The sequence below is a fragment of the Falco cherrug genome, chromosome 17, assembly GCF_023634085.1.
Source record: "Falco cherrug isolate bFalChe1 chromosome 17, bFalChe1.pri, whole genome shotgun sequence".
NCBI lineage: Eukaryota > Metazoa > Chordata > Aves > Falconiformes > Falconidae > Falco > Falco cherrug.
In genome coordinates this window covers 5,682,090-5,709,484 of record NC_073713.1, presented here as the reverse complement: position 1 = coordinate 5,709,484, position 27,395 = coordinate 5,682,090, and the positions used below count along the sequence as shown (strand labels likewise).

General features: G+C 54.8%; 3 protein-coding genes across 8 annotated transcripts; all 3 read right to left on the bottom strand.

Moving 5' to 3' along the window:
• Window positions 1-344: 344 nt before the first annotated feature.
• Window positions 345-7,415, bottom strand: CHEK1 (checkpoint kinase 1). 2 transcript variants are annotated; one of them, XM_055695868.1, is made up of 12 exons: window positions 7,308-7,415; window positions 5,080-5,303; window positions 4,908-4,972; window positions 4,766-4,835; window positions 4,486-4,674; window positions 3,444-3,548; window positions 3,277-3,372; window positions 3,094-3,202; window positions 2,312-2,489; window positions 1,656-1,787; window positions 1,450-1,551; window positions 345-620 (listed from the first exon to the last, which is right to left on the bottom strand). In XM_055695868.1, the coding sequence occupies exons 1-12, from the start codon at window positions 7,370-7,372 to the stop codon at window positions 525-527; spliced, it is 1,431 nt and encodes a 476-aa protein (XP_055551843.1). In that variant the 5' UTR covers window positions 7,373-7,415; the 3' UTR covers window positions 345-524. The 2 variants fall into 2 exon arrangements, with proteins under 2 accessions (XP_055551843.1, XP_055551844.1); XM_055695869.1 differs by having other exon boundaries at window positions 3,094-3,175.
• A 209-nt stretch (window positions 7,416-7,624) lies between these two features.
• STT3A (STT3 oligosaccharyltransferase complex catalytic subunit A) lies at window positions 7,625-16,922 on the bottom strand. Of its 3 annotated transcripts, XM_055728546.1 has the most exons (20): window positions 16,843-16,892; window positions 16,039-16,159; window positions 15,549-15,635; window positions 15,235-15,360; window positions 14,870-14,930; window positions 14,099-14,220; window positions 13,695-13,840; window positions 13,318-13,408; window positions 12,498-12,604; window positions 11,924-12,088; window positions 11,225-11,405; window positions 10,559-10,714; window positions 10,255-10,346; window positions 9,414-9,569; window positions 9,120-9,308; window positions 8,924-9,040; window positions 8,741-8,843; window positions 8,299-8,487; window positions 8,067-8,182; window positions 7,625-7,984 (listed from the first exon to the last, which is right to left on the bottom strand). In XM_055728546.1, exons 4-20 carry the CDS (start codon window positions 15,320-15,322, stop codon window positions 7,946-7,948), a joined length of 2,118 nt encoding a protein of 705 aa, XP_055584521.1. In that variant the 5' UTR covers window positions 15,323-15,360; window positions 15,549-15,635; window positions 16,039-16,159; window positions 16,843-16,892; the 3' UTR covers window positions 7,625-7,945. The 3 variants fall into 3 exon arrangements, with proteins under 3 accessions (XP_055584521.1, XP_055584520.1, XP_055584522.1); XM_055728545.1 differs by lacking the exon at window positions 16,039-16,159 and having other exon boundaries at window positions 16,843-16,922; XM_055728547.1 differs by lacking the exon at window positions 16,039-16,159 and having other exon boundaries at window positions 16,789-16,876.
• A 509-nt stretch (window positions 16,923-17,431) lies between these two features.
• On the bottom strand, window positions 17,432-26,418 carry EI24 (EI24 autophagy associated transmembrane protein). Of its 3 annotated transcripts, none has more exons than XM_055728541.1 (11): window positions 26,337-26,418; window positions 23,806-23,953; window positions 22,177-22,322; window positions 20,511-20,571; window positions 19,812-19,878; window positions 19,247-19,371; window positions 18,872-18,991; window positions 18,667-18,778; window positions 18,389-18,500; window positions 18,201-18,275; window positions 17,432-18,028 (listed from the first exon to the last, which is right to left on the bottom strand). In XM_055728541.1, exons 2-11 carry the CDS (start codon window positions 23,845-23,847, stop codon window positions 17,860-17,862), a joined length of 1,029 nt encoding a protein of 342 aa, XP_055584516.1. In that variant the 5' UTR covers window positions 23,848-23,953; window positions 26,337-26,418; the 3' UTR covers window positions 17,432-17,859. The 3 variants fall into 3 exon arrangements, with proteins under 3 accessions (XP_055584516.1, XP_055584518.1, XP_055584519.1); XM_055728543.1 differs by lacking the exon at window positions 26,337-26,418 and adding an exon at window positions 26,126-26,259; XM_055728544.1 differs by lacking the exon at window positions 26,337-26,418 and adding an exon at window positions 25,672-25,690.
• Window positions 26,419-27,395: the final 977 nt, after the last annotated feature.

The window sequence follows — 27,395 nt, the reverse complement described above, 5'->3', positions numbered from 1 at the left end:
TGGCTGCTAATTGCAAAATCTGAGGCCAAACGGTGCCGTGGGCAGGGGGCTGGGCTGGACTGAACGGGGCCCATTGGGATAACGAGGCCAAATGTCGCCCCTTTTTGGGGTGAAAAGAAGCTGGGGAGGGGGGAACTGATCCCTAATTGCTATTTTTAAAAATTATTTAATGCCTTTTTAAATTGCTGCACTGTGGAGCACCCCAGGGCCCCCTCCAGTTTGCATTGTCCCCCCACCCCAGCAGCCTGGGTGCACCCATCAGGCCAGCTGAGCACCCTCCGCTGGCCACAGCAGGATGGGACCCATTGCAACGTCCCTGTCCCCCCCCCCCGCCCTTGCAGTAAGCGGCTTTGCTTCATCCCCCCAGGGCTTTATTGAACCTTTAAAATCTGAGGCGCACGCGCGCGGTCGGTTGCCTTCGTGGCATTCGGGTGCTGCCGCAGGAGCCTCGCCGGGAGGAAGAGGAGGAGGAGGAGGAGGAGGAAGAGGAGGAGAGGGAGAAGGCAGGTGGGGTGCAAGGGGGCTCAGGTGGCAGGCAGCCAGACTTTCTGGGTGCTGACGACGTCGCTGAGCTTGCCCTTGATTTTTAGGAAATGCCTCTTGAACTCCAGGCCGTCGCCCTGTGCAGGGAGAGGAGGGGGTTTGCATCGACTCTGCACCCGTCTTGCACCGCTTTGCATCACCTTGCACCTGCTGTGCACCGCTTTGCACCCACCTTGCTCTCTTGCACCTGCTTGCACGCACCTTGCGCTGCCTTGCACCCACCTTGCGCTGCCTTGCACCTGCTGTGCATCATCCTGCACTGCTTCGCACCCCTTGTACATCAGCTTGCACCTGCTTTGCACCCACCCTGCACTGCCCTGCACTAACTGGGTATGGCCTTGCACCCCCCAGGCACCCCTGCTGCACCACCTTCACCCCACTGAGCACCCCCCTGCACCCCCCAGACACTGTCCTGTGTTCCTCTGCACCCACCGCGCACCCCCTCAGCACTGCCTTGCATCCCCAGTGCGCCGCCTGGCACCCATTTTGCATCTCCCTGCACCCACTGCAAACCCACCAGGTACTGCCTTGCACCCACCCAGCACCACCTTGCACCCACAGGATGCTGCTTTGCATCACCTTGCAGCTGCCGTGCACTCAGCGGGTGCTGCCCTGCAGCCATCTTGCACCACCCTGCACCCACCAGCACCACCTTGCACCCACCAGCACCACCCTGCACCCACCAGCACCACCTTGCACCCACCAGCACCACCCTGCACCCACCAGCACCACCTTGCACCCAGCCTTGCACGGTCCTGCCTCACTTTGCACCGTCCTGCCTCACTTTGCACCGTCCTGCCTCACTTTGCATGGTCCTGCATCCCCATGCATCAGCTTGCAAGACCCTGCGCCACCCTGCACCCACTGTGCATCACCGTGTGCCCCTCCTGACCCCCCCCCCCCCACCTTGGAGAGGCGAAAATCCACCAAAATCTTGCTCTCCATCTCCACCAGGTTCAACTTGAAGATGAGTTTGTTGTTCCTCCGGTCCGTGGTCGAGATGGTAACCTGCAAAACAGCAGCAAAGCGGGGCGGGGGGGGGAGCAAATTATTCGCAGGTGTAACAACATGTGGGGGGGTCCTACCTCACCATTTTGCACCCTGGTCCCTACCTGGTTTGTGCAGCTCTTCTTCCAGCCGTACCCCATCTTCTCACAGACCTCTTTCAGGGCGCGGTAAGAGCCGTCAGCATCCAGTTTGGTGAAGAAACGCGTCATCCGCTTCACCAGACGCTGCCATGGGCTCTGCCGGCCCCCCCAAAACATTGTAAAAGTTACAAATCCCGCAAAGTTGCAAAGCTGCAGCCCCAGCTCCCCCGGCCTTGCGAAGGTAAATATTGCAAAGCTGCACCCCCTGATGGTAAATGCTGCGAGCTGCATCTCCCAGGTTGCAAAGCTGCATTAGAAATATTGCCCAGTTGCATCAGGAATATTGCAAAGTTGCATTAGAGATATTGCAAAGTTGCATTAGGAACACTGCCAAATTGCATTAGAAATATTGCAAAGTTGCATCCCCAATACCGTAAATACTGCAAAGTTGGACCCCAGTGTATAAATGCAAAGCTGCCTGCCAAACACCGCCGTGCTGCACCCTGATGCCATAAATACCGCAAAGCAGCACCCCAAAACCTGCCACATTTAAACCTGATATGACAAACGATGCAAAGTTGCACCCCCTGTACTGCCAAGCTGCACCTCAAGACAACAAAACCCGCAGAGCTGCACCCCAAACACGGCGAGGCGGCCGCCCAGCACCCCCAGTGCAGCACCTGGGAGGACCCCGGGGTGCCGAGGAGCTGGCTGTTAACCAGCATGTGCTCGGGGCAGGCGGGCTGGGAGAAGCTGATGCCCTGCACCAGTTTGTCAACGGTGGCTGCTCCGCTCTCCCAGAGCGCCCCGCCGGTGCCGGGCTCCGGCTGCGACGTGGAGTAGCTCGCCTTCTCCTCGCTGCAACGCAAGGGGAGACAGGACATTAGGGATGCTCGTGCCAAGGGGAGGTCGCACGGAGGGGGAACAGGGAGGTATATGAGCGTGGAAATCACAGCGCTTTGGGATCTTGCAGGATTTTTTAAGATTGTGCACACGTGGTTTCCACCCCACCACCTCTTGGGAAAGCCCTGCAACGTGCAAAGAATTGCAAAGTGCAAAGCCCCATGGTGTACAAAGCCCTTGCGCCATGCAAACCCTTGCAGCGCGCAAAGTCCTGCAGCATGCGAAGCCCTGCAGCGTGCAAACCCCAGCGCCACACAAAGCCCTGCAATGTGCAACCCCCTGCAGCATGCAAAGCTCCGCAGCGTGCAAAGCCTTGCAATGGGCAGTCTTGCAGCATGCAAAGCCCCGGCATGCAAACCCCTGCAGCGTGCAAACCCCAGCGTCACACAAAGCCCTGCGGAGTCCAAAGCCTTGCAACGTGCAACCCCCTGCACCATGCAAAGCCCCAGAGCGTGCAAAGCCTTGCAATGTGCAAAGCCCCGCAGCACACAAACAGCGATGAGGCCACTTGTAGCAGCCAAGCGCGCGGAGGGGGACGCAGAGGGCACCGCAGGCTCACCCCAGAGCGCTCTTCACTGGCGAGAAATCCGTATCGGATCGGACGTGCTTGGAGAAGCCGCCGGGAGAATCGGACACCCCCCCTGAGGACACGCGAGCCCGCTTGACGCCTGTAGAGGGACGAGACACCCAATGACCCCGCCAAGATGTGGGGGGACGGGCACGCTCCCTGGCGGCCCCTTACCCTTTTTGAGGGGTTTGCTGTACCACCGGTCCTTCTTGATGTCAGGGATGGTGATCCGCGCCGTCGGGCATTCCGTCAGGATCTTGTGCAGCAAAGCTGGGGGAGACAGGGTGGGAAATGGGGACCACTGGTGCGGCACTGGGGGCCGCTGGGGGCCGGTTGCTTACCTAAGGGTGCTGAATCGATCTTCTTCCAAGGTGGGAGGTAAGTTTTCCTCTCCTTCCAGTCACTGTACTCCTGGCAGCTATCGCTGGGCTGGTCCCAGGGCAACTCTGCCAGAGGGAAAAACCTGCTGCCTTAGTGCCCCAGGGTGGGAAGGGGGAAATTGGAAATGGAAATGGAAATGGAAAGGAGGCAGCACAGCAAGGTTTGCACAGAGAGCTTTTACAAGGGGGAGTAATAAAGACTGGTTCTGCATGATTTTAAAAGGGGGCAACGTGCAAAGGTATGCAGCACACAAAGGTGTTACGATGTGCGGAAGGTGTGCAACGTGCAAAGCCTTGCAGTGTACAAAGTCCCACAGCGCGCAAAGCCCTGCAGCATGCAAACACCCAGCGACACGCAAACACCCTGCAACGTGCACATGCCCAGCGGTGTGCACAAGCACACAACAGCACCGCCACCGTCTTCTGTGTCAGGCACCTCTGCTCTGAAGCAGGTGCTGCATCTCATGGATTCCCCCCATGCATTCCATACCTCTCCTACGCATCCCATATACCCCCTTATGCATCTCGTACGTTCCCTTCCGCAGCTTACGTCCCTCTGTGCCTTCCATACGTCCCCCTTAGCTATTTCATACACCCCTGCTATACATGTCACACGTCCCCCTCCATATCCCCCTTATGCATCTCATACATTCCCCCTCTTACCTTTCACATGTCCCTCCCCCTATAATTTCCATACATTCCCCTTCTGCATCTCATACGCACGCACCTCATACATCCCACCATGCACCTCATACAGGCCCCTTCCCCACCTCGTACATCCCTCTGTGCATTCCACGCGCCTCCCCCTATGCATTCCATATGTACACCCCCTCTACATTTCATACACACCCCCTCCACGTTGCAGACACATCCCCTCTGCACCCTCAAACGCCCTTTGGACACCCCACCTCCGCATCTCACATACGTCCCTTGAGCACATCATACGCCCCCCCCCCCACCTTACGCATTCCATAGGTCCCCCTATAGGTTGCAGGCAGCCCACCTCCGGCCAGCATGGCTGTCAGCACCACGCCACAAGCCCAGACGTCAACGGGCTCAGCCCTGAACTCGGGGCGCCGCAGCAGCTCGGGGGCCACGTAGGGCAGGGTGCCGCACATCTTGTTGAGCAGCCGCTCCCGGCCGTTGTGCTTGAAGACGGTGGCCAAGCCGAAATCGGAGATTTTCAGGTTATCTGGGCCCCAATTAAAATTAAAAAAATTCCAAAGAAAAAATTTCGAAGGCAATAGGGGACCGATAGGGATGCGTCGCCCTCCCCCCCCCACCTCGCTCATCCAGCAGCAGGTTCTCCGGCTTGAGGTCGCGGTGGGTGATGCCGATGCTGTGCAGGTAAACCTGGGGACAGAGAGAAGGGTCAGCGCCGCGTGGCACCGCCGCCGGCATCCCCCGCATCCCCACCGCGCTCACCACGCCGGCGATCAGCTGCTGGAAGAACCGCTGTGCCTCCGGCTCTGGCATCCCGATATCCGGCTCTACAGGAGCGGAATAAGAAAAGGAAGAACAATTCTCAGCCTTTTAGGGATGAATTTTTTAACGCGTCATGTTAGATAAAATCAAAGGCATTTGGAAGCGGGCGTACCGATGCGGTCGAAGAGCTCGCCGCCACTGCAGTACTCCAGGAAGAGGTACTGCGTGGCGCCTTCCCGTCGGTGCCCGTAAAATTTGACGACGTTCTCGTGGTTGAGCATCTTGTTGATGCAGATTTCCTTCTTGATGTTCTCCGGGCAGTCGGCCGCTCGCTTCATGTCCACGATTTTGACGGCCACGGCTTCCTCGGTGCGGCGGTTGACGGCCAGCTGCACCCTGGGGCGCGCGGCGGGTCAGCGGGGGGGGGACGTGAAACGCTGCCAGGGGAGGCGGGCGGCGCAGGCAGCACGTGATGGGCAAGCAAGGAGCACACGAGGGGCACGCAGCAGCCAAGGAGCGGGCAAGCAGCGGCCATGGGGGGGGGGCACGCAGTGGTGAAGCAGTGGGCAAGCAGTGGCCACACAAGGGACACATTGCAAGCAATGGGCATGCGATGGGCAAGCAGTGGGCAAGCAGTAGCCACAAAAGCGGCATGTAGCAAGCAGTGGGCATGCAGTGGGTAAGCGATGGGCAAGCAGTAGCCGCATAAGGGGCACATAGTAAGCAGTGGGTAAGCGATGGGCAAGCAGTAGCCGCATAAGGGGCACATAGTAAGCAGTGGGTAAGCGATGGGCAAGCAGTAGCCGCATAAGGGGCACATAGTAAGCAGTGGGTAAGCGATGGGCAAGCAGTAGCCGCATAAGGGGCACATAGTAAGCAGTGGGTAAGCGATGGGCAAGCAGTAGCCGCATAAGGGGCACATAGTAAGCAGTGGGTAAGCGATGGGCAAGCAGTAGCCGCATAAGGGGCACATAGTAAGCAGTGGGTAAGCGATGGGCAAGCAGTAGCTGCATAAGGGGCACATAGTAAGCAGTGGGTAAGCGATGGGCAAGCAGTAGCCGCATAAGGGGCACATAGTAAGCAGTGGGTAAGCGATGGGCAAGCAGTAGCTGCATAAGGGGCACATAGTAAGCAGTGGGCAAGCGATGGGCAAGCAGTAGCCGCATAAGGGGCACATAGTAAGCAGTGGGTAAGCGATGGGCAAGCAGTAGCCGCATAAGGGGCACATAGTAAGCAGTGGGTAAGCGATGGGCAAGCAGTAGCCGCATAAGGGGCACATAGTAAGCAGTGGGTAAGCGATGGGCAAGCAGTAGCTGCATAAGGGGCACATAGTAAGCAGTGGGTAAGCGATGGGCAAGCAGTAGCCGCATAAGGGGCACATAGTAAGCAGTGGGTAAGCGATGGGCAAGCAGTAGCCGCATAAGGGGCACATAGTAAGCAGTGGGTAAGCGATGGGCAAGCAGTAGCTGCATAAGGGGCACATAGTAAGCAGTGGGTAAGCGATGGGCAAGCAGTAGCCGCATAAGGGGCACATAGTAAGCAGTGGGTAAGCGATGGGCAAGCAGTAGCTGCATAAGGGGCACATAGTAAGCAGTGGGCAAGCAGTGGGTGTATGATGGCCAAGCAGCGGGCACACAAGGGGTGTACAACAGCCAAGCAGTGGGCAAACAGTAGCCACACAGGAGGCACAGCGCAATTAGTGGGCAAGCGGTGGCCACAAAAGGGCCACACAGCAAGCGTGGCCACGTGATAGCCAAGCAGTGGGCAAACAGTGGCCACATAAGGGGCACAGAGCAAGCAGTGGGCGTGCGAGGGCCAAGCAGTGGGCAAACAGTGGCCACATAAGGGGCATGTAGCAAGCAGTGGGCACACAAGGGGCACAGAGCAAGCAGTGGGCACACAAGGGGCACAGAGCAAGCAGTGGGCACACAAGGGGCACAGAGCAAGCAGTGGGCACACAAGGGGCACAGAGCAAGCAGTGGGCGCACAAGGGGCAGAGCAAGCAGTGGGCGCACAAGGAGCAGAGCAAGCAGTGGGCGCACAAGGGGCAGAGCAAGCAGTGGGCGCACAAGGGGCAGAGCAAGCAGTGGGCGCACAAGGGGCACAGAGCAAGCAGTGGGCGCACAAGGGGCACAGAGCAAGCAGTGGGCACACAAGGGGCACGCAGCGGGCACACGCAGGGCGCGCAACGGGCAAGCAGTGGCCACGCAGCGCCTGCCCAAGGGGCACGTAACAGCCGAGCAGCGGCCGCGCAACGGGCCCACGAGCGGCCAGCAGTAGCCACGCAGCGGGTGCGGGGCGGGCAGGCGGCGGTGGGCGTGCAAGGGGCGTGCGAGAGCCGTGCAGGGGGCGCGCCCCGGCAGGGACCCCCCCCCCCGCCTGGGCCCCCCCCTCACTCACTCCCCGTAGGCGCCTTCCCCCAGCGTCTGCACCAGGTCCCAGTCCTCCACGAACGGCACCGCCATCCCCGGCCCCGCTCCCGCCGCGCTGCCCGTTCCCGCCGGCGCCACCGCGCCCCGCCCCGCCCTGCGCGCGCAGCCCGCCCGGCCCCGCCCCCCCGCTAGCCCCGCCCCCCCTCCCGCAGTCCCGCTTTCCCCTTCAAATTAATTAAAAGCACCAAAACTTCCCCACCAAACCCGTTCTCCACACCCCGTTCTGGCAAGGGGGAAAAACCGGTGCAGAATTAGGGGGGAAAAAATCCTCACCAAACCCGTTTCTTTTAATCCTTTTTTTTTTTTTTTTTTTTTTAATTATTATTATCATTTGTGATTCACCCGTTAATCAACCCCCAGTTGAAGCCGTTACTTCTCATTTGGCGACTGCTCCATGTGTATATAAAAATCACCCCCCGGCAGGCAAGGACGGGCAGGGACGTCTCGCTGCTGCCTGCGCTTACAAATGGTATAAAATAAAAATAAACACCGCCCCCCCCCTCCCCAAAAAAAAATCCAAAACAAAAAAAAAAACCCCAAAATATTTCTGCTTCACAGGCAAAGGCAAGGTCAGTGCGGTGCGCGGCACAGCCGGCGGCAGCTCCTCTACGTTCTCGACAAGCCACGGTTATCCAAATCTTTCACCTGGGCAGCAAAAAAAAAAAAAGGTGAAGTTTATTGGGTTTTCCCCAAATTTGGGGGGTTTCGGCTCGTTCCGCAGCCATACCTTGTATATTCGGACCAGCCAGTGCTCTGTGGTGTACGCCTCCTCCAGCACGTCCAGCTCAAAGTCCTTGTTGCCGATTTCGGCGTTCCTCACCCGGTCGTAGCCCGGCGGTCGTTCTAGGAGAGGGCAAAGTACAGGCAGCGCTGCCACATCGTGCCCCGAAGATGCTGGGGGCAGTGTGGGGCGCCCCAAAAGCGGTGTCACCCCCAGGGGGGTGGTTTTGGGGACTTACTGGCCTCAGTGTAGACCTGACCGAAGCGATAGTAGCACATCTTGTACATGAGGCAGTTGAGGAGCACCGGGGAGCCCTCGCGGTCAACCCGAAACTCCCCCGTGGGGGTGTAGTAGTCGTGCTCCTTGATGTGGCGCCCCGTGTCTGTGCTGCCCCCGATCCGCACCATCCACAGGAACTTGTTGATATCTGAAAGGTGGAGAGCAGAGAGTTGGAGTGAACAGAGCAAGGAGCCGAGTTGCGTCAGGGGGAAAACAGGGCGGAGTGGCGCTCGGGGAGAGCCATTAACAGTACGTGCAGTTCCAGAGGAACATTTTGGTGCTGTTTCCACTTTGCAGCCTCAGCTGAAGGTGGGACGTTGCTCCTCTACAAGCTGTTTTGGGGAAGTCTGTGCCATCAGTGCCCCCAGCCGGGTCCAACCCAGCCTGGAGTGAGACCTTACCGTCAGATGAGTAGCCGGTGAGGCCTCCGAAGATCACCAGCACGTAGCTGACGTCCAGCTCCCTCATGATCTCGTAGGCTTTCTCTTCCGTCGATGCCATCGCCTGGAGCAGAGGCCGAGTCAGTCACGCCACGTGGTGCCCCGAAAAGGCAGGGCAAGGCAGCGGGTGAGGGAAGGACCTACCTGACCAACACGGGAGATGTGCGTGTTGTTCCAGGTGTTGTTGTCCACCAAGATGGTCCGGTTGGCCATGGCGGTTATCTGGTACCCGTAGTCCCACCAGGACATCACCTTTGCATCCTACATCCAAACACCAGACACGTCGTCAGCACCTCAGCAGACGATGTTGGTCCCCGCTGCCCCAATTACCTCCGTTTACCTCCGGCGTGTTGTGACGCAGCCAGTAATAAGCTTCTCTGAAGTCATCAAAGATGATTCTGCTGCCGTCCCCACCCCGGGCGGACAGAACGATGGAGGGTGAGGAGTATGCCTCACTGGTCACCCAGGTGGAATGGAAGGTGTAGGTGATCAGGAAGAAAGCCATGACCAGGATCATGCCACTGGCAACCTGAGGGAACACATCAGGCTCAACGCTGGAGGGAAGAGGCTGTCAGCCTTGTCCCCACCAGAACTAGGTGTCTTCTTCCCCATCCCAAGCCGACCCAACACTCACTTCATTTTTGATGGGGTAGGTGGAATCTTGTTGTTTTTTGCTCTTCTTGTCTGGCCGGCTGATATCCAGGTTCTTCATGTAGGTGGACAACACCTGGGAAACCCCGATGCCGGACAGGATGCACATCACTGGGGCCAGCACCAGCATAAGACGCACCTATGGGCAAGACCAGGACTGTCAGTGCCTCTCGAAGAAATCCAGGCAGAAATCCCAGAGAAGAGTGAAATTAAATGCCATCCCCCACTCAGCACCTCAAATTCAGCAGAAGCATCAGCCTCAAGACAAACCAGTTGCAGATTTTTCCAGTGGGCGTAGACTGGGAGCTGCCACCACCTCAGATGCCCCTGAGGGAAGTTCTCTGCAGACCCCAGAATCAGCCAAGGTGCAGCAGTGACCTCAATTTGACACCCTCAGGCAATCTTAGGTGGAGCCAAGACTCAGTAGACACCTCCGCACCAGAAATCAACCCGCATTTAGGGCTCGGGCTAGAGCAAGAGTGGAAACAGGCTCATAAGCAGCCGTTGGTTGTCAGCCCTGACTTGGTTACCTGGAGAATTTGGGTTTGCAACTCAGCTGCAGGACACCAGGGAGACAGACTCGGCAGCGGTAGCCGCACGGCAGCGAGAAACACCCAAACCAGTAAATTTTGCAACACCACGTTCCCTCACTGCACAGAGGGGCTAATAAACCAGTTGTAAGGAAGGAAGAAAACCCCTCATGCACATTTCAGCTGGCTCACATTCTAAGAACCACCATCACCAAGTTCAGGAAAATAAATTAAATTAACTTCGTTAAGATGACTTAGTCATCAGGCTTGAGCCCAGCAGGCAGCAGCCCTCACCATCACAGCAGAGAAGTACATGCTGGTCACGCCGTACATGATGATGAAAATGCGGGCGTCCGAGAGGTTACTGAAGCAGTAATACAGACCGACTGCGGAGGGAAAAAGAGAAACGGGTCAGGTTCACCTTCACAATCCATTGCCTGATATAAAAAACAGTCCGCAGAGGCAAGGAGCGCTCCATCACAGACTCAGCACCGCAAGGAGAGGGGAGACTGCGGTCGTGGCTGGCAGGATAAAACCCCCCTAGTGTCGTCCAGTTATTTAATAAATCAGGGTCTGACAACATCTGCGCTGGGCTCACCTGGGAACATGAAAACGAGGAGCTGGAGGTCAAAGTAATAGGAGGACCAAGTGGTGGGCTGGTGCTCGGAGACGGAGGCGATGATGGGGATGTTGTTCTTTGCATAAGAAGGATCCAGCAGGGAGTAGAAACGCCCTGTCCATGGGGAGATTTTCCCTAGGAAATAGGAGGAAAAAAAGAAAAATCATATCCAGTTTCATTAGAGAGTAACCAGCAATGCTGATACGTTCTCTCACATGGGAAGCACCTGCAAGGCTGAAGGAGCTATCCTGGACCTCATTTAACACCTCTATTGCTCAAAACTGCCACTTTAGAAAGGAAATAAAGTGCAATTTTACCCTAAAAAGACTTCTCCCCCACCCACCCTATATTTTTAGCATCTCTTCGCTACTACAGATTGACATTCAGTTTCTGAAGCAGCTCAGTGTCCCCTGTGTGTGCTGAGTCACAGCAGGTTGCTCTGCATCCCGTATCACATGGAGCCCAGATCTTACAGCTGCTGCTTCAATATTTTCTGGCTAACGCACATATCAGAGCAGGTCCCAGCCTCCCCCGCAGAGGGGAGAACGCGGAATTAGGACTGACAAGTTACGTGCTCCTCAAAGCAACGAAAGGGGGCAATGCCGGTGGTGAAACGTTCTCATCATGGCCACGATCTCGGGCTACCTGTCAGCATAAGCACAGCCCCGATGGTGAGGAGGACAAAGCCAACCAGGGAAATGACGCTCCTGAACAGGATTTCGAATTGCTGCGGGTTCAGCTTGCTCCGAAGGTAGTCTACGAAGGCGTGGATCTGACACAAGCCAAAGACTCCCAGGGCAGCCATGTGCTCCGAGGAGAGGACAGGCTGCAAGCAGGGGAGAGGGCGGTCAGGGAACAGGGTCCTGTTGTACCCGATACCGACTTTTTTTACAAATCACTTTGCAGCAAAACCACTGCCAAAGCTGCAGGAAACTGCTCCCTCCCCGCGGACAGCACAGCTGGCGTGAGTCACTTTCTTACATCAGCTTTGGTTCCCAGATAGGAATCCACGTGGGAAATCAAACCGATTCTCTTGAAAACGTGAGCTAAGCGGGTGTTTTTCCTGCTATACCAAGACACACGCTGGCATGAGCGTTTCTTTCACTGAAAACAAGTATTTTCATGAAAGGCAACCGGTGCCATGAAGGTTATTAGTGGCTTTTAAAGTCAGCCAGCACCTCCAAAAGCCAGTCTCACCAGAGGCTGCAAGGAATCAGCGTGACAGGAGCTAGAACTAGAAGGCAGCACCCACTTATCAAGAAAAGAAACCAGGTGCCCACTCGCTACTCTGTTATAACCCACTAAACGACCGTCCTTGAGTCTGCGTATCATTCTGGTCCCCACCTGGAAGCCAACGAAGGAGATCTGCATCGAGAGGATGGTTCCCAAGCAGTAGACCGTGCAATAGGCTACATAGATCCTGTGGGAGAAGCGTCCGGTCAGCATCAGCACAAGGACATGCAAGGGGATGAGGTTAATCAGAAAGACGTAGCCACCCCACGACGAGACCTGCCAAAAGAGAAAACAAACAAATAACCCACAAGTTCCAGGACTGAACAGGTTGCACAGCAAAGGTCAAACGCGGCAGGTTTGGTTTGCCTGGGATCACGTGCAGGATTTTCACCCAGTGGTAATGCCAGCTGAGATCTGCTCCCTCTAAGGGCACCCTCAACAGTCACGGCTGCCAGAAGCCCAGATTTTTCAATGCTGTTAATAAAAACTCACACAAAACCCCGCTGGTTTTGGTTAAGTGGAAATGACCGAAGAAAACACCCATTCTATTTTCATGCCAAACCCTTTGTGGAGGTTCTACCTCCAACCAGGACGCAGGGACAGCATGCCGTGTATTTTTTGTCACCATATCCAGAGCGGTCCTTGGAGTCAGAAGCACCTCTGCGCCGGACGAAGGAACACTTACCATGTAGAAATAGGCGAGAGCACACATGGCTGCCCAATAGATGGAGCCCGTTTTGACAGCTTTGATCCACATGTAGTAAGTTAACAGCATGCAGAATATGGCGATACCTGGGTGGAAGGACACAGAAAGGTCAAAGCAAGCCCACACCAGCCCTGAATATCATCTCTAGGGCACACCAGAGCACTCAGTTGCCATAAAAATATGTATCTATAAATGCTTTTGCTGTTCATCAGATGTTCTATCCTTGTACAAAGAGCCAGCTGTGGGAAAAGGGTTTTGTATCCGATTTCTAGACTGAAACACTGTGATGTATCTTACTGTAGATAACAGCTCACGTGGCTTCTCCTAGACACACCAGCTAGCCTTTCTGGACACAGACTCCTTCCATGGCCCCCAAAAGCCCAGCTACACCAGAGGAACTTGGATCGTCTTCTGCTCTAGGCACTGAACACAAGATCGCTGCCTTTGCCAGCCCCAAAGTCACTGACAAAACAGATATAAAAGCACAAGGGGAACCATGCAGCAACTGCAACCCCAAGCAGAGTTTGTGGAGGTGGCAAACCCCTTTTTGATTTGCGAACAAGGATGCTGAAGGAATGGGGTACGCTCGCTGCCGAGCTGGGGTAGACTCCCTCTTCTCAAATGCGTGGCTGAGAAGAACCACTGATCTCCGAGCAGCTGGGTTAATAAACCGTGTGGATCTGGCAGGGCTCACTGGGAGAGGACAGTTCCTCTATCATGCCCTACAGCATCTTGACCAGTGTTTTCCAGTACCAAAGAGTCCATAAAGGTTTCCCTGCTCCGAGTGTCACAAACTCACCTTCGTTATCATAGGAGCCGGCAACAGAACGAGAGATGTACCCAGGCACGACTGCAATCATGGCAGCAGCAAGGAGTCCTGCCCCTGCATCCTGGGGAAAAAAGAACACAGCCAGAGGGTGGAAAAAGCCATCCGTTTTTAGGGGTTTTGTTATCATGCTATACTATGCACAGATATGCCTCAAAGGAATAAAAATTGAGCACTGAAATGAAATTTTAAAACAGATCTCCAGTTTCCCTGGAGTTCTGGGTTTTGACCAGCACGGTGGTCATCTTCAAATCTCCGACACAGCTGCGAGCTGCCTTTCCAAACGCCAAACAGCCCCTGCTCCTCTGTAAAGCAAAAGTGTGCGAGGTACGCCCCGATCGCCCCCTTACCTTGAGCTCTTTGGTGAGGTGGTAAGTCACGATGGTGGTGAAAGAGGAGAAGAGTGGAGCCAGAAACACACAGACATTTCGGATGTCGATGGTGATGTGAAAGAAGTGCAGCACGTGGTAAATCGCTGCTGATGTGATCATCAGGCCTGCAGGACAGAAACACCATTGTTACTGGGGTGCTCATGCTCTGCTTGCAGCACCAGGGGGTCGTCAGCTTGCAGTTAACAGCAGAGCAGCCAAAAGACTTGCCAGAAAGGAGCTGCTGCCTGGGATGCCTCAATGAAGGGCATCCCCCACGCTCTCCCTCCTCTCCCAGCTGGCACTCGGTGGGCACTACCCGCCCCTCTCCCCATTTTCCCTGGCGTGAAGCACGTTTCAGCTCAGCAGAAGCCCGACAAGCTTACCTGGATAAATGGTCCCACCAATAATCCTGCCCAAGGGGTACCATGCTCGGTCGTCAAACCAGTTGTGGAATTTATAGAAGCCCTCCTCTGCCAGAAAGCGGGTTGTACGGTAGTTAAAATACCTGTAGCAGTGAAAAACATTAAACATCATCTCATCCAGACACAGAGGTACTGACTGCTCACTGGTCCTTGGGTGAGTCCCTTAACAAGCTACCAGGAAACGAGGCAGCTTTTGACAGGCAGTAAAGCACCAAATCATGTGCCCATCTGGATACCCTTTCTGATGTTTAGGGGTATAACGAGTGTTTAAAGGGCTGACCACGCATTCTCCACGCAGAGGGAACTAGTCCCATTTCCCTAGACTGCTGCGAAACTCAGCTGTGAAGGTCCATCCCCCCTCCTAGAGAGTTTAAAAGTGGATTTGCAACGGTTACATTCTCCCTTACACCTGACTGCATCAGCAACAAGCCTGGGACGCAGACACAAGTTGTACTAGGAGCCCTCCCTCCTGCTGTGCCCTGGCAGAGAATAACCACATCCCAGCAGAAAAGTGGTGGTGACCAATTACTTGGATCCAGGCTCTACGAAAATTCCCGAGAAGTGAATTTTGAGTCCAGAAGAGGGGAAACCTAGCTGTACTGAAAACTGCCCTCCAAATCCCTCATCCTCAGTGGGGACTAACTTGAGCCTGGCATACACCGCCCGAATTCTGTGTGCTCCAGAAGAAAAAAACCTCAGCAGGCCCCCTCGAAATGAGATGATGACACTTACGGGTCAAATTCATGGATGACACTTTCAAATCTTAAGACAGAAAAAAGCCTCGTGGAGAAAGCTGCAAACACAGAAAAAGGGCAGAGTGAATCTACAGCACTCAGTGAGCCAGAGTTCTGTTAGGTTTATCTGCTTCTTTGTTGGATTAAAATGATTTCTGTCTTATATGAGTCGTTGAGAAGATAAAGACACAATTTTCAAAGGAAAAGGTACAGCAGGAATAAGATTGTTCACTTAAGATGTGTTTTAAAGACAGATGAGAGCTTCACAACCAGAGGAGGAGCAAAGGCAGCTCCATCCCATGGTCCCCCTTTGAAGGCACCAGCAGCCACCCACAAGGCCAGCGCAGCAGGACGTGGACTTACACAGCACAGCTGCCATCGACAAGATGAGGAGCTTGAGCAGAGTGTCTTGCTTCTCGTAGGACAGCCGGAGAAACCCTAACTTGGTCATTTTCACATCAAAGGCAGAGACTGAGGTTGCTTGAACACCTGAAAACAAACAGGGAAGACAATCACGAAGTGAGCCAGCTCACAGCCCCGTGCCTCTAAACATTTTGTGAAGGACCTTAAATACCCAGCTCCTGCCCAAGGAGGCTGTCATCCACCCTTCACCCCCGCACGACACTTTTGCTGATCCATGTCTCCCTTCCCCAAATCCCTTTGCCTCCCATCCTCACCTGATCAGCTGCCCCAATTCCAGCTGAGGTTTTTCTTTCTTTCAAGGAGACCAAAACTTCTTCAGGGCAAAGGACGTGTCCGTTTCTCTGCGTACAAAACAAAACCCAAGCGTAAGCTTTTAGCAAAACCACTAAGTTTTCCCTGGCTGGTCTCCGGACTTTAACCATCACACACACAAAAAAATCCACAGAGAACACAAGAAATTGGTGCTGTTTTCTCGCATATAGGAGGTCCGAACAGCTCCTGGCTGCTCCCACTTTAAAGTATTTGTGTTCAACATATATATCCCATCGGTTTGCTAATGCAGACGAGCACAGCAAACGAGCTTTGCTTCTACCACCTAACCTGGCTGGTTAATTCCACCTCCCTGGGTGGAGGAAGAGCCAGTGAAATCCTGGTATTACACACCACGGAAGTGAAACTGCAGCCAGAGAATAACATCTTTCTACTCTCGAAAAAGAGTCTGATTTCTTTAAAATACTTCTTTACCCAATCAATCCGGGGGAAAAAACCTCCCACTGCTCCCTGCAGGTTCAGTCCCAGAACCAGTGGATAAATCCTCAGTTCACATCTCTGAGCGACACCACCAGGGAGGGCAGATTTGGACAGGCTGAGATTTAAAAAAAAAATACAAACTGGGCCTGAAAAATTCTTTCTGTGACCTAGAAGTGATTCTGATTTGCACATATTCATCACTAACCGATACAGAAATAACCCCGTGTTGTAATTATTTCCTGGTTCCCCCGGGGATAAGAGACAGCAGCTAATAACGATACAAGGCAGATACTTCCGAGGCACAAGCGGCTGTGCTGCTAGGGTACCACTGGCACACCAATTTCCACAGCTCTGCCAGGCGACTCATGTGGTGTCACCCAGTAACACCACAGCTACGGGGGGAACCAGCAGCCCCCAGATACTGGACTAGGAAGGAGGGCAGACTGTCCCTGGGCTATGGACTACAGCCCCACTCTCGCCACCAGGCCCTCCAAGCTTGTCAGCATCCTACAGGACACTGTACCCCCCTCAGAGCCCCACCGTGCCGCACCCCACACCCCTGCACCCCATCACTCCACACCTCCAGGCAACCCCCAGCCCCGGGCATCCCCAGTCCCCCCACAGGCTCCTCACCCCACATGTCAGGGCACCCCAAACCCCCTCACCCCAGGGCCTGGGCACCCCCAGCCGCACAGCTCCCTCACCCCAGGGCCTGGGCACCCCATAACCCCACAGCTCCCTCACCCCAGGGCCTGGGCACCCCCCCGGCACAAGGCCCCCCGGGGCCGCGGCCCTCACCCGGGCGCCGCGCTCGGCCCCGCCGCCCCGGCCATCCGCCCCGCGCAGCCGCCCTTGCCCGCCGCCGCGGCCCGCCCCCGCCCCGCCCGCTCACCATTGGTCCACACCAACGCCACTCCAGAGATGGTGACGCTGATTGGCCAAGACGCGGGACGCACAGCTGAAGGGAGGGCGCGGCATACCGCGTACGGCACATTTCGATTGGCGGAGCGCGGGGCGGGCGGGGCTGGCGGAGAACGAGCCGTGACGTGTCCGTCCGGGCTTGGGGGCCTCCGAGGGGCGGGGCGGTACAGATCACGCGGGCGGAAGAGGAAGTGGGCCGGCCCGCCACGTGGGTGGTGCCACGTGGGCGGCGCCCGGGGCAGGCGGCGGCAGCCCTTGGTACGGGGTCGCGGTGCAGGGACCCCCCGCCCGGCATAACGACAGGGGCGGCGCAGGACGGCTGCGAGTCGTGATTTCTCCATTTAATGTTTCAGTGTGAAAATACTAGAGAAAAGTTCATAAACCGCGTCGTCGTCGTCGTCGTCCATCCCCTCCCCCCCCCCACCCCCCACCCCCGAAAAAAACAACCACCAAAAACCCAGGAAAATAAACCAAAGGGATTTTTGTTTTAACGTCACCCGGTTCCTTCCCTGCCCCTACAGAAACGTTGCATGCATGGGGGGGGGAGAACGCTGTGCTTGAACGCAGTGGGAGCCCCCCCCACAACCGCAGCTCCCCCGGGGGCAAACCGGGGGCACGGGGGTCCCACCGTGCTGGCGGGGGGATGGCACGGCACCGGCGTACAAAAGAGTCCGCTATAAAACAAGTGCAGGGCGCGACCCGGCTCTTCGAAACTCACAAAGGTGTTAAAAATCCTGATTTGGTTGGGTTGTCCCTGTGTCCCCCCCAAAAAAAATAATTAATTAGCAGAACCAACAGCAAGGCCTCGGGCGCTGGGTCCTGCCCGTCCCTGGGGAACGCTGCCAGGGGCCAATGGGTGGCCCGTGTTGTCCCCCCCCAGAGTCTGGTGGCGGCTCAGTGCCCCGGAGCAGCCGCGTGTTTGGCGGGAGAGGGTTGGGGGGAGAGGAGGCGTTCAGCGGCGGAGGAGGAAGCACCGCTCAGGGCAGACTGAAGGTAAACGGTCTTGTGAAAGAGTCTGTTGCTGAGGAAAACCACCAAGGAGAAGAGACGGAGCTGGAAGTGGCTGGAAGGGAAGAGATCCCATCAGTTCCCGAAGCCGGGAAAACCCTGAGAGATCCCATCAGTTCCCGAAGCCGGGAAAAACCTGAGAGATCCCGTCAGATCCTGAAGCCGGGAAAACCCTGGCATGGGGCTCTGGGGAAGGGGCACAGCGGGCTCAGAAGGGTGGTACTCACTAGGTTTTGCCGGGGGTCCTGGCTTCGTTGGCGCTGATGATGAAGAGAGGGAAAAGGATGGAGAAGAGGCAACCGCTGGGGGAGGGCGGGGAGGAAGATAAAATAAAAATCAAAAGGCAGTTAGCGGGTTTGTGCGTGTCCTCAGGTCAGGAGGCAGATGGGGGCTGAGGTGCGGCCCCGCGGCTCACCTGATGATGTAGGAGGATTGCATTGCTGTGAGGAACGCGAGCGGTAAGCCGAAGCCAAAGTAATAGGGCCAGTTTCTCTCGATGTTGGATAACCGTTGGTGCATTTCGATTCCTGGCGAGAAGAAAATCCCGCAGAAATGAACCCATGGGGAGGAGAGCCCTTTGTTACCCTGCCTTCTGTACAAAACCTGAAGGAAAATCAGCCTCTGGCACCCAAATAGATGCTCCTGGATAGAAAACCCCCGCAAATGCCAGCAAACAGCCGCTGCGTGCCTCACCTTTGTTAAACCAGCGGTACTCGAAGCAGTAGAGCGAGTAGAGCAGTGACATGTGGAGGAGGCTGATCAGCTGGCCGATGATATCAATGGGGAAGAGGCTCACGATCATCCCCTGCAGATGAAAACAAAGAGCAGACAAGTGAGGGGTGCTCGGGATCTGCGGGAGAACATCGCCCAGGAGCAAGGTGTGGGGCTCCAATCTCACCTGGATGAGGAACAGCGCCTGCAACAGGAGGTTAAACAACATGTCGGCGATGATTTTACTGACGCTGGGAAAGGGATGAGGCTTTCTGCCGGAAACCTCAAACGCTAGATCTGCAATGTCCTGCACAAGAGAAAAAAGGGGCTCAAGGGAAATGAAGTTCCAAAGAGAACGGGGGTTTCAGAGAAATGAAATCCAAAAGCAGCTGGGGCTGTGTTACCGAGCTGCTTTCGCCCACCAGGAACACCCCCAGATTTCTGGGATGGCATTTCCCCTCGTGCCGAAACACCACCCCCCGGTACTGCTGATCAGGCCCTAAGGAGGGAAGCCCCCCCCCCTTCACCCATGAGATGTGTGGCCTGGGCTCCCATTGCCTACCTGAAACCAGATGGCATTGACAACCTTGCTGAGCACGAAGAGGGGCAGGACCCAGAGGGCGCTGAAAATGGAGGTGAGGATGAACTCCAGCCAGGACCAGACATCGCCGTGCAAGGAAGGGTCACCTTCGAGACACGGGCAGGGAGAAACACGTGAGGAACCTCCTCAGTTCACATCACAGGTGCTCCTCTGCACCACGGGTTGCTTCTGAGCGTAGCACTGGAGGACAGGAGAAACCTCCGACCCCAAACTTTGCTCTTTAAAAGAACATTTCCACCACTTGCAAAAATGCACTGACAGCGGTGGGTTACCAGTGGTAACACCCACAGATCCCCAACACGCACAGACCATTAGCAGGGTTATCCACCTCCCGGATTTTCTACTAAGCAATTATTGATGGCTATGATTAGCACAGGGAGGAAAAGAAAGCACAAGGAGACAGTGGGGCGAGGAACAGCTCAACAAGACAAACCCTTGGCAGTTTGTGGCGGGTGTCAGGACCCCCCCGCACCCAATCCACGAGCTGCTCAGCGTCCCGTAACGCACCAACAGGAAAGGGACTTACCGATGATCTGTGCCGTGACTGACTGAAGAACAGGTATAAATACGCGGTAGAACAAGAAGAGACTAAGCTACAGGGAAAAAGAAACAACGAGGGTTGTCAGTGAGGTGTTGCACAGTCATTTCTCATGCTTCTGTGACCACTGGTCTGAAGGTAGACCCTCTGCCCGCTCCCTCACGCAGCGGTCCATAAATACAGAGGGCCGAGGATCTCTACTTAAATACAGACGAAATCTACAACTGAGCACTTTCCTTTTAGCACTTCCATGCCAATTCCTCGTACCCTGCCACAGGCTAATGGGAAAATGAAGCCGGTGATTTATTAGGCTGCAAAGCGTCTGCTCCATGAGGGATGAGCCTCATGAAACAGCTGTGGTAAGGTCAGAGATGAGAAAATGTCTTTAAGATATCAATATTTAATTCCATAAAGCAATATCCCAGACTGCAACGGAGCAAGAGTTGAAATATTTGGGTGAAGAGCGGTCTCAAAGGCTGGGAAAAGCAGCTCGGGTTTAACGTGCAGGTCTCCCAAGTGAACCTACGGTCCTATGTCCCTTAAAATACAGCACCTGGGGCTGGGAACTTTGTGGCTCCTATCAATTCCCGCAGCTGAGCTGCCAGCTCACCACTGACAGCGTTCAAGGGTACAAAGATGTGGCTTTTCACATGGTTTTTAACAGAGAAAATAAAAATATCTGCTTACCCAGAATACACCTCCGTTCCAGGCACAACACTGAAATATCCGGCTCACTATCCGGGGTTCACTGCAGAGCAACAGGAGAGATGGATGAGAGGTGTTAAGGTCCTGGCGCCCAGACAAACGTCCCCCAGCAAGTGACAACAGCTTCTGGTGCATGTTTTGGACACCTTATAAATGTCGCAGATCACCAGCTCCACACCAGTGATGCACCTGATTTTATCCGAACAGGGGGATCCTGGAAGGAATCCCTGCACCGACTTGCGCCACATTTTGGCCACCGCATAGGCTCTAGAAGATTTACATCTGGGAGGCTCTTTCAACCTTTATTAATTTCCTGTATCTGCACTGAAATGGAAGCAAAGCAAAGCTTTCTTCCAGATTTTTAAGCATTTATTAGAGATCTTCTCAAACTCTCACTGCAATGAAATCAAGGCTTTTTGTTCTCGGAAGAGGCCGTTTCAGCTCTGGGAGATTTTAGCTTCTCTCTCTTTGCAGCGTGTCCACGGACACACAAGAGAGCAGCTCTGTGGGGGGACTCTTAGCGCTTTCCCAGTCAGCTTCTGCTACCAAAGGGACTTTGCTACAAAGGTAAACCAGTAAAATACAACTGTTTAGTCCCTCCGAAATATGTATTATTCCTCAAGGGCAGCCCACGTGCAAGGCTGCAGGAACCTCTGGGGAGGACTGGGATCATGGGAGGCAGGAGATTTTTTCTGTCATCTTGAGATAAAGTCAGACTACCGCTGAGTTAAGTCAGAGTAATTTGGAAATACATCTTGAAAAGCCTATTACCCACCAAATGTCACCGCGTGAAGTGCCAGCCCAACTGTAATTAGGGCACTGGAGAAATATCTCAGCGCGGTTTGGGAGTCAGACACAAGAACAGATGCTGTTTTGCTCCCACGTGGATATAATTCTGGCAGTTCCAGCCTTAGTGGATGCAACCGCTATAGATGGCTGCGGAAGACAGCAAGGCTGGGAAAAAAGATACTTGATCTGCCCCAGACGTGTCAATCAGATTTGAGCTGCTGGTTCTTCCCCGATCCCATGACTACCACCACCAGCAACCTTTGAGAGACAGCGCGAGTACACAGGAAGGAAAGAAACCCAGAAATCCACATTCTTTCAGCTTGTTACTTCCCTACCTTCTATTATTATTTCAGACTAATTGAATACTCTTAATTGTCAAACAATGTAAAAGGTCTGACTTCTTATCTCACAGTAGCAGTTCCAGTTTCATCACACAGAGTGCAAAAAAGGGTTTTCATGTCACATATTTCATACTTATCAGCTCTGTGCTTCAGCACAATCAGGTTTACGAACGATTTGCAAATGTACACCACAAGTTCTGCTTTCGCCGACACCTGGGTAATGGTTCTGACAAGTATTTTTACAGAGATCTTTGCAAGTGCAGACACCAACAATGGCCTTATTTCTTAAAGCCCGCTTACCTCAACTTCCCTTCAAGCCAGGCCACTGCAATACGACAGATACTTAGGAGAAAAAACCAAAAAGCACCAGCACTGCCAAATCACTGTGACTTGCAGAGGCTTTTGCAATTCATCGGGTTCTTCAAAGCTCTAGGCAGGCTTGCACTCTCTCCCTGCCCTCAACCGACCAAAAGAGAAATGAATTACCTGATCTATGACTCATCAGGCCCCATACTCACTTCTCTTGTTTCTTCTCTTCCATGTGAAACCTCCGCTGTGCGAGCGCGCTGTTTGCTCTCCTTCGCCTCTGCTCTTCCCTTTTCTGCTGGATCCGGGCATCCAGCTTAGAGATGGTACAGATGCCCCAGATGGAGTCCTTAATTCCCTGTAGACACAAGGAGAGGCTGTCACGCTCCACCTCGCAGAGAGAGGAAGAATGGGTTGTGGCTGACCAAGGCCATCAAAACTCTCCTGGTTATCAAAAAGGGACTTAAACCAGCCTCACTCCCTGGTAAACAGGGAAAGCCAGAGCCCAGGTCAGGAGCAGGAACATCATCTATTTTCCATGGCCCAGTGACCTAAATCACCGCATGTTCCAGCATCTTTAAGAGCAGCAGTTGTTTTGTGTTTTTTTTTTAAAGGTGTGATTTCTCATCCAACCTCCGCTATTTATAGTCCTGGCAAAAGACAAAGAGTCAGATCTCTCACAGCCCTTTTCTCCTGTCTGGCAGAAAGCCTTTCATCCCCTGCCAGCATTCCTAAAACCAATAAAATAGAATTATACAAAATACTCCGGATGTGCAAAGTCCTCACCGCCTGACTGTACATATAAGCTTGACACTTATTCCTGTACAAATAAAAGCATCTGCCCTCATGCCAGAAACATCCTCGAACCAGCCATGTCCATGCAAACCCATTAATAGGAAAATGCCCAGAAGCCTTTGCCTTACTCCTTGTTTGAAAGATTTCTAGTGCCACCTCCTAGTACTCACCAGTGGTTATTTCCAGCTCCAGACGATAGCCTAATCATCTCTACCAAAATTTCACTTCAAAATAAAGACTCTTAGGGATGCTAGTGTGAGCCAGGACAGCATCACTACCCAGGTGACCCACACAACCCAGTTTAGTATATGGAGGTTTTGGACCAAATTCTGATGCCAAACGCATGTCTGAAACAGCAGTGTGTGCTGCCGCTGCTACCTGACCAGGTGGGCATTAATTACACGGGCTGCTCTACCCACTGCTTTGCTGATGGTGCGAGAACATTGGACACAAGCCCTCTGCTTTAGATCATGGCCACACATCTTCAAGACCAAATCCAGCAAGTTTTTCAAAACAAGTTATTTCTGAAAATGAGTTATTTCTTACTGTCACCTCGTGAGTGTTTTTAAGCCTGTATTTATATCAGGATGATACAAGACAGAGTGGGAGCACTGAGTTCACACAAGGCCTTATCGCTGTGACACAACTGCGATGTTCACACGGGCTATATATTAACTTATCCCCAAAGGAAATCGTCACGGGTTCAGCAGCGCCCTGGATGAACGTTGAGCCCTTTGCAAGACGCACTGCACAGCAGCGGCCAGCTCAGAAGGAAATTCTCCTAGAAAGCACTTGGGGAGCAATGCATCCCACACAGCCATGTCAAACCTCACCATCGCTGGTGAGTGGAAAGCTTGCCTGCAGGTATTTCTGCTTTATAAAATCAACATCTTTGATTCACACGCACCCAGAGCCCCTTTTCCATCATTTTTTGTAATCCACCCTCAATGATATCAGAAGGCAGGTGCTCCTCGTGGAAGTCCCACCATCACCAAAGCAAACAAGAGCAGTTCCCACGACAGAGAACCTGAAACGCAAAGACTTACCCTGACAAGGTCATGAAGGAAGGTTTTCACGCTGTCTGCCATCTCGACTCCAGCATCACCTCTGGTTCCAAAACTATCAACTACAGGGAGAGGGGAAAAGCTGAACCCAAACCTCTCTCATCCTGGAGAGATGGGAAACAGATGGAGCCTGTGGAGAGAGAACACACAGGACCGTGGCAAGCATTAACAACACCAGGCTGAGGAGGGTAATTACAAGCTAGAATCACATCCCGGCAATTTTCAGCAAGCTTCCCTGCCCTCACTGGCTTCCCATCAGGCAACCATCCTTGAACACACGGCCAGATAAAAGACCCATCCTGTTAATTACACGGTATCTTGTCTTAACAAACTTGGGGTCTCATGAAGAGCAGAGCCAGTATTTCTACACAGCAGAACATCTCTCTGAACAAGGCGCTGTGCTGCTTGTTTGCGGAAGGGAGAAGCTGGCAGAGCCATCCCAGAGAGGTGTGAAAACATCTTTGCTAAATCCAGCGTTAATTTTAACACTTTACAGCCCCACGCCTCCTCTTCCTTGCATGGCAGGTAAGAAAACACCAGGTCTACAATTAAGAGCCTGACAAAATGACAGCTGCTCTTCAGCTGCCCTATTAGCTTTTGCCCAAAACAGTAATTACTCCAAACAGCCTTTTGCCAAAAACATGGCATTGAGTCTCCTGCTTCTTGTAAGGTGCTACAGAAACACAGACAGCGTGTGAATTAAGAAAAAAAAATAAATCACCAGCTAACAAAACTCATGGAGCTTTTCCACCAGAATACAAACTGCTTGCTTCTCCTAGGCAGGAGCTACCAGCAGCTCTGGAGCAGGCTGCTATCGCAAGCCCTGACATGTCAGTGTTGCTATTGCTCTATAATGTGTGGCGCAGGACACAATTAAAAATAATTTTTAAAAAAAGGTTTTTATTTTGGTTATTTTGGGACAAAGCCTGCCGTGGTTTGAACTGTGCTCCTGTGAAGCAGTGAATGACAGTTCGGATGGAAGCGCCAAAGCAGAACTGGCCTTCAGCTTAATTAACATCAAGTTAATAACAGGCACCACCTTCACCCTAAAAATGAAGCCTTCAGAAGCAGACACACTCAGCCCCACGCATGGCGTAGGAGTCTCTTTCATTTTAGCCAGGTGACTGAGGCATCTGAGGTATGGGTCACACTGGCAGAGCCGCGGCAGAAACAAAAGGCAGAAACGAGCGTTTTCTTTGTTCCAGGCAGCCTCGCCTCGGCACCCTTTGGGCTTGGAATCGAACGTGTTAAATACAGCGAGACCCAACTGCCGTACAGTCCCGGTTTCTACAGAAAGCCCTGCGTGATTTATTTTTACCCAGGGGCACCCCAGGCTCGGGGGTCACTGTGCAAAGGGGGGATCCCCATGGGTAGCCCAGGGTGGGGAGTGCAGGCCTGCCCCACGGTTACACCAGGGGCTGGAGCATCACCTCCCACCCCCCTGCTAATGTGGGGGACCCCCATGTTTCCTGTGGGAGGGTGGCAAACCCACCAGAGCTGCCACCGTGGTTACTGCAGGAGGGGGTGCGTGTGGTCTCTATGGTTTATGCAGGGGAGGGGGCACTATTTTATCTCAGGGCTGTTCCCAGTCTCCCCGGGAAGCGTGTGAGGGGGGGTGGTGCTGGGGGGGGGCACCCGAGGCCCACAGTTACCTCAGGGCTCCCCCCTCAGGACCCCTCTGAACCCAGAATTACCTCAGGGTTCACCCCCCAGGACCCAAAATTACCTCAGGAGTGCCCCCCGGATCCCTTCAGAGCCAGAATTACCCCAGGGGTGCCCCCCCGGATCCCTTCAGAGCCAGAATTACCCCAGGGGTGCCCCCCCGGATCCCTTCAGAGCCAGAATTACCCGAGGAGTGCCCCCCCGGATCCCTTCAGAGCCAGAATTACCCGAGGGGTGCCCCCCCCGGATCCCTTCAGAGCCAGAATTACCCGAGGAGTGCCCCCCCGGATCCCTTCAGAGCCAGAATTACCCCAGGGGTGCCCCCCCGGATCCCTTCAGAGCCAGAATTACCCGAGGGGTGCCCCCCCGGATCCCTTCAGAGCCAGAATTACCCGAGGGGTGCCCCCCCGGATCCCTTCAGAGCCAGAATTACCCGAGGGGTGCCCCCCCGGATCCCTTCAGAGCCAGAATTACCTGAGGGGTGCCCGCCCGGATCCCTTCGTACCCAGAATTACCCGAGGAGTGCCCCCCCGGATCCCTTCAGAGCCAGAATTACCCGAGGGGTGCCCCCCCCGGATCCCTTCAGAGCCAGAATTACCCGAAGAGTGCCCCCCCCGGATCCCTTCGTACCCAGAATTACCTCAGTTACCCGCCCCGAACCCAGAATTTCCTCAGGGTCGCCCTGCGGTTTTCCCGAGGCCCACAGGTACCTCAGGGCTGCCCCCGCGGTTCCCGGCGGTGACCCCCGCGATCTCCCCCAGGAGGACCCACAGGTACCTCGGGGCTGCCCCTCACCCCGGCCCCAAGGCCCTCTCGGGGCTGCTCCCCCCCGGCCACCCCCGCTCACTCACCGGTGGCGGCGGGCCGGCAGCACGGCGCTGGGCCCAGCTCCCCGCGGCCCGGCCGCCCCGCCCCGCGCATGCGCCGCCGTCGCCCCGCGCAGCCGCGCGGCCCGCCCCGCCCCTCCCCTCCCGTGCACCGCCCGCCGCGCCGCCAGGGGGCGCCAAATGGCCCGGGGATACTGGGGGGGAATGGGGATACTGGGGGGGTTCTGGGGGAATACTGAGGGGGAATGGGGATACATGGGGTGTTCTGGGGAGATACTGGGGGCTAAATGGGGATACTGGGGGGAAATGGGGATACTGGGTTGGTACTGGGGGATACTGAGGGGGAATGGGGATACATGGGGTGTTTTGGGGAGATACTGGGGGGTAGATGGGGATACTGGGGGGGAATCGGGAGATACTGGGGGAAATGGGGATACTGGGTTGGTACTGGGGGGATACTGAGGGGGAATGGGGATACATGGGGTGTTCTGGGGAGATACTGGGGGGGAATGGGGATACTGGGGGGTACTGGGGGGATACTGAGGGGGAATGGGGATACATGGGGTGTTTTGGGGAGATACTGGGGGGTAGATGGGGATACTGGGGGGGAATCGGGAGATACTGGGGGAAATGGGGATACTGGGTTGGTACTGGGGGGATACTGAGGGGGAATGGGGATACATGGGGTGTTCTGGGGGGGAAATGGGGATACTGGGGGAAATGGGGATACTGGGTTGGTTCTTGGGGGATACTGAGGGGGAATGGGGATACTGGGGTGGTTCTGGGGAGGTAATAGGAATACAAGCAGGGAATGGGGGCATACTGGGGGGGGTTCTGGGGAGATACTGGGGGGAAATAGGGATACTGGGGCGTTCTGAGGAGATACTGGGGAGAAATAGGGATACTGGGCAGTTCTGGGGAGATACTGAGGGGGAATGGGGATACTGGGGGGGCCATGGGGGTAATGGGGGCACCGAGGCTGGGGGTATGGGAGTGTAATGGGGGCACTGGGACTGGGATGTAGCGTGGGGATGCTGCAGGGAGGCACCGGGGCCACTAGTACTGGGAGCGCTGGTGTGGGCA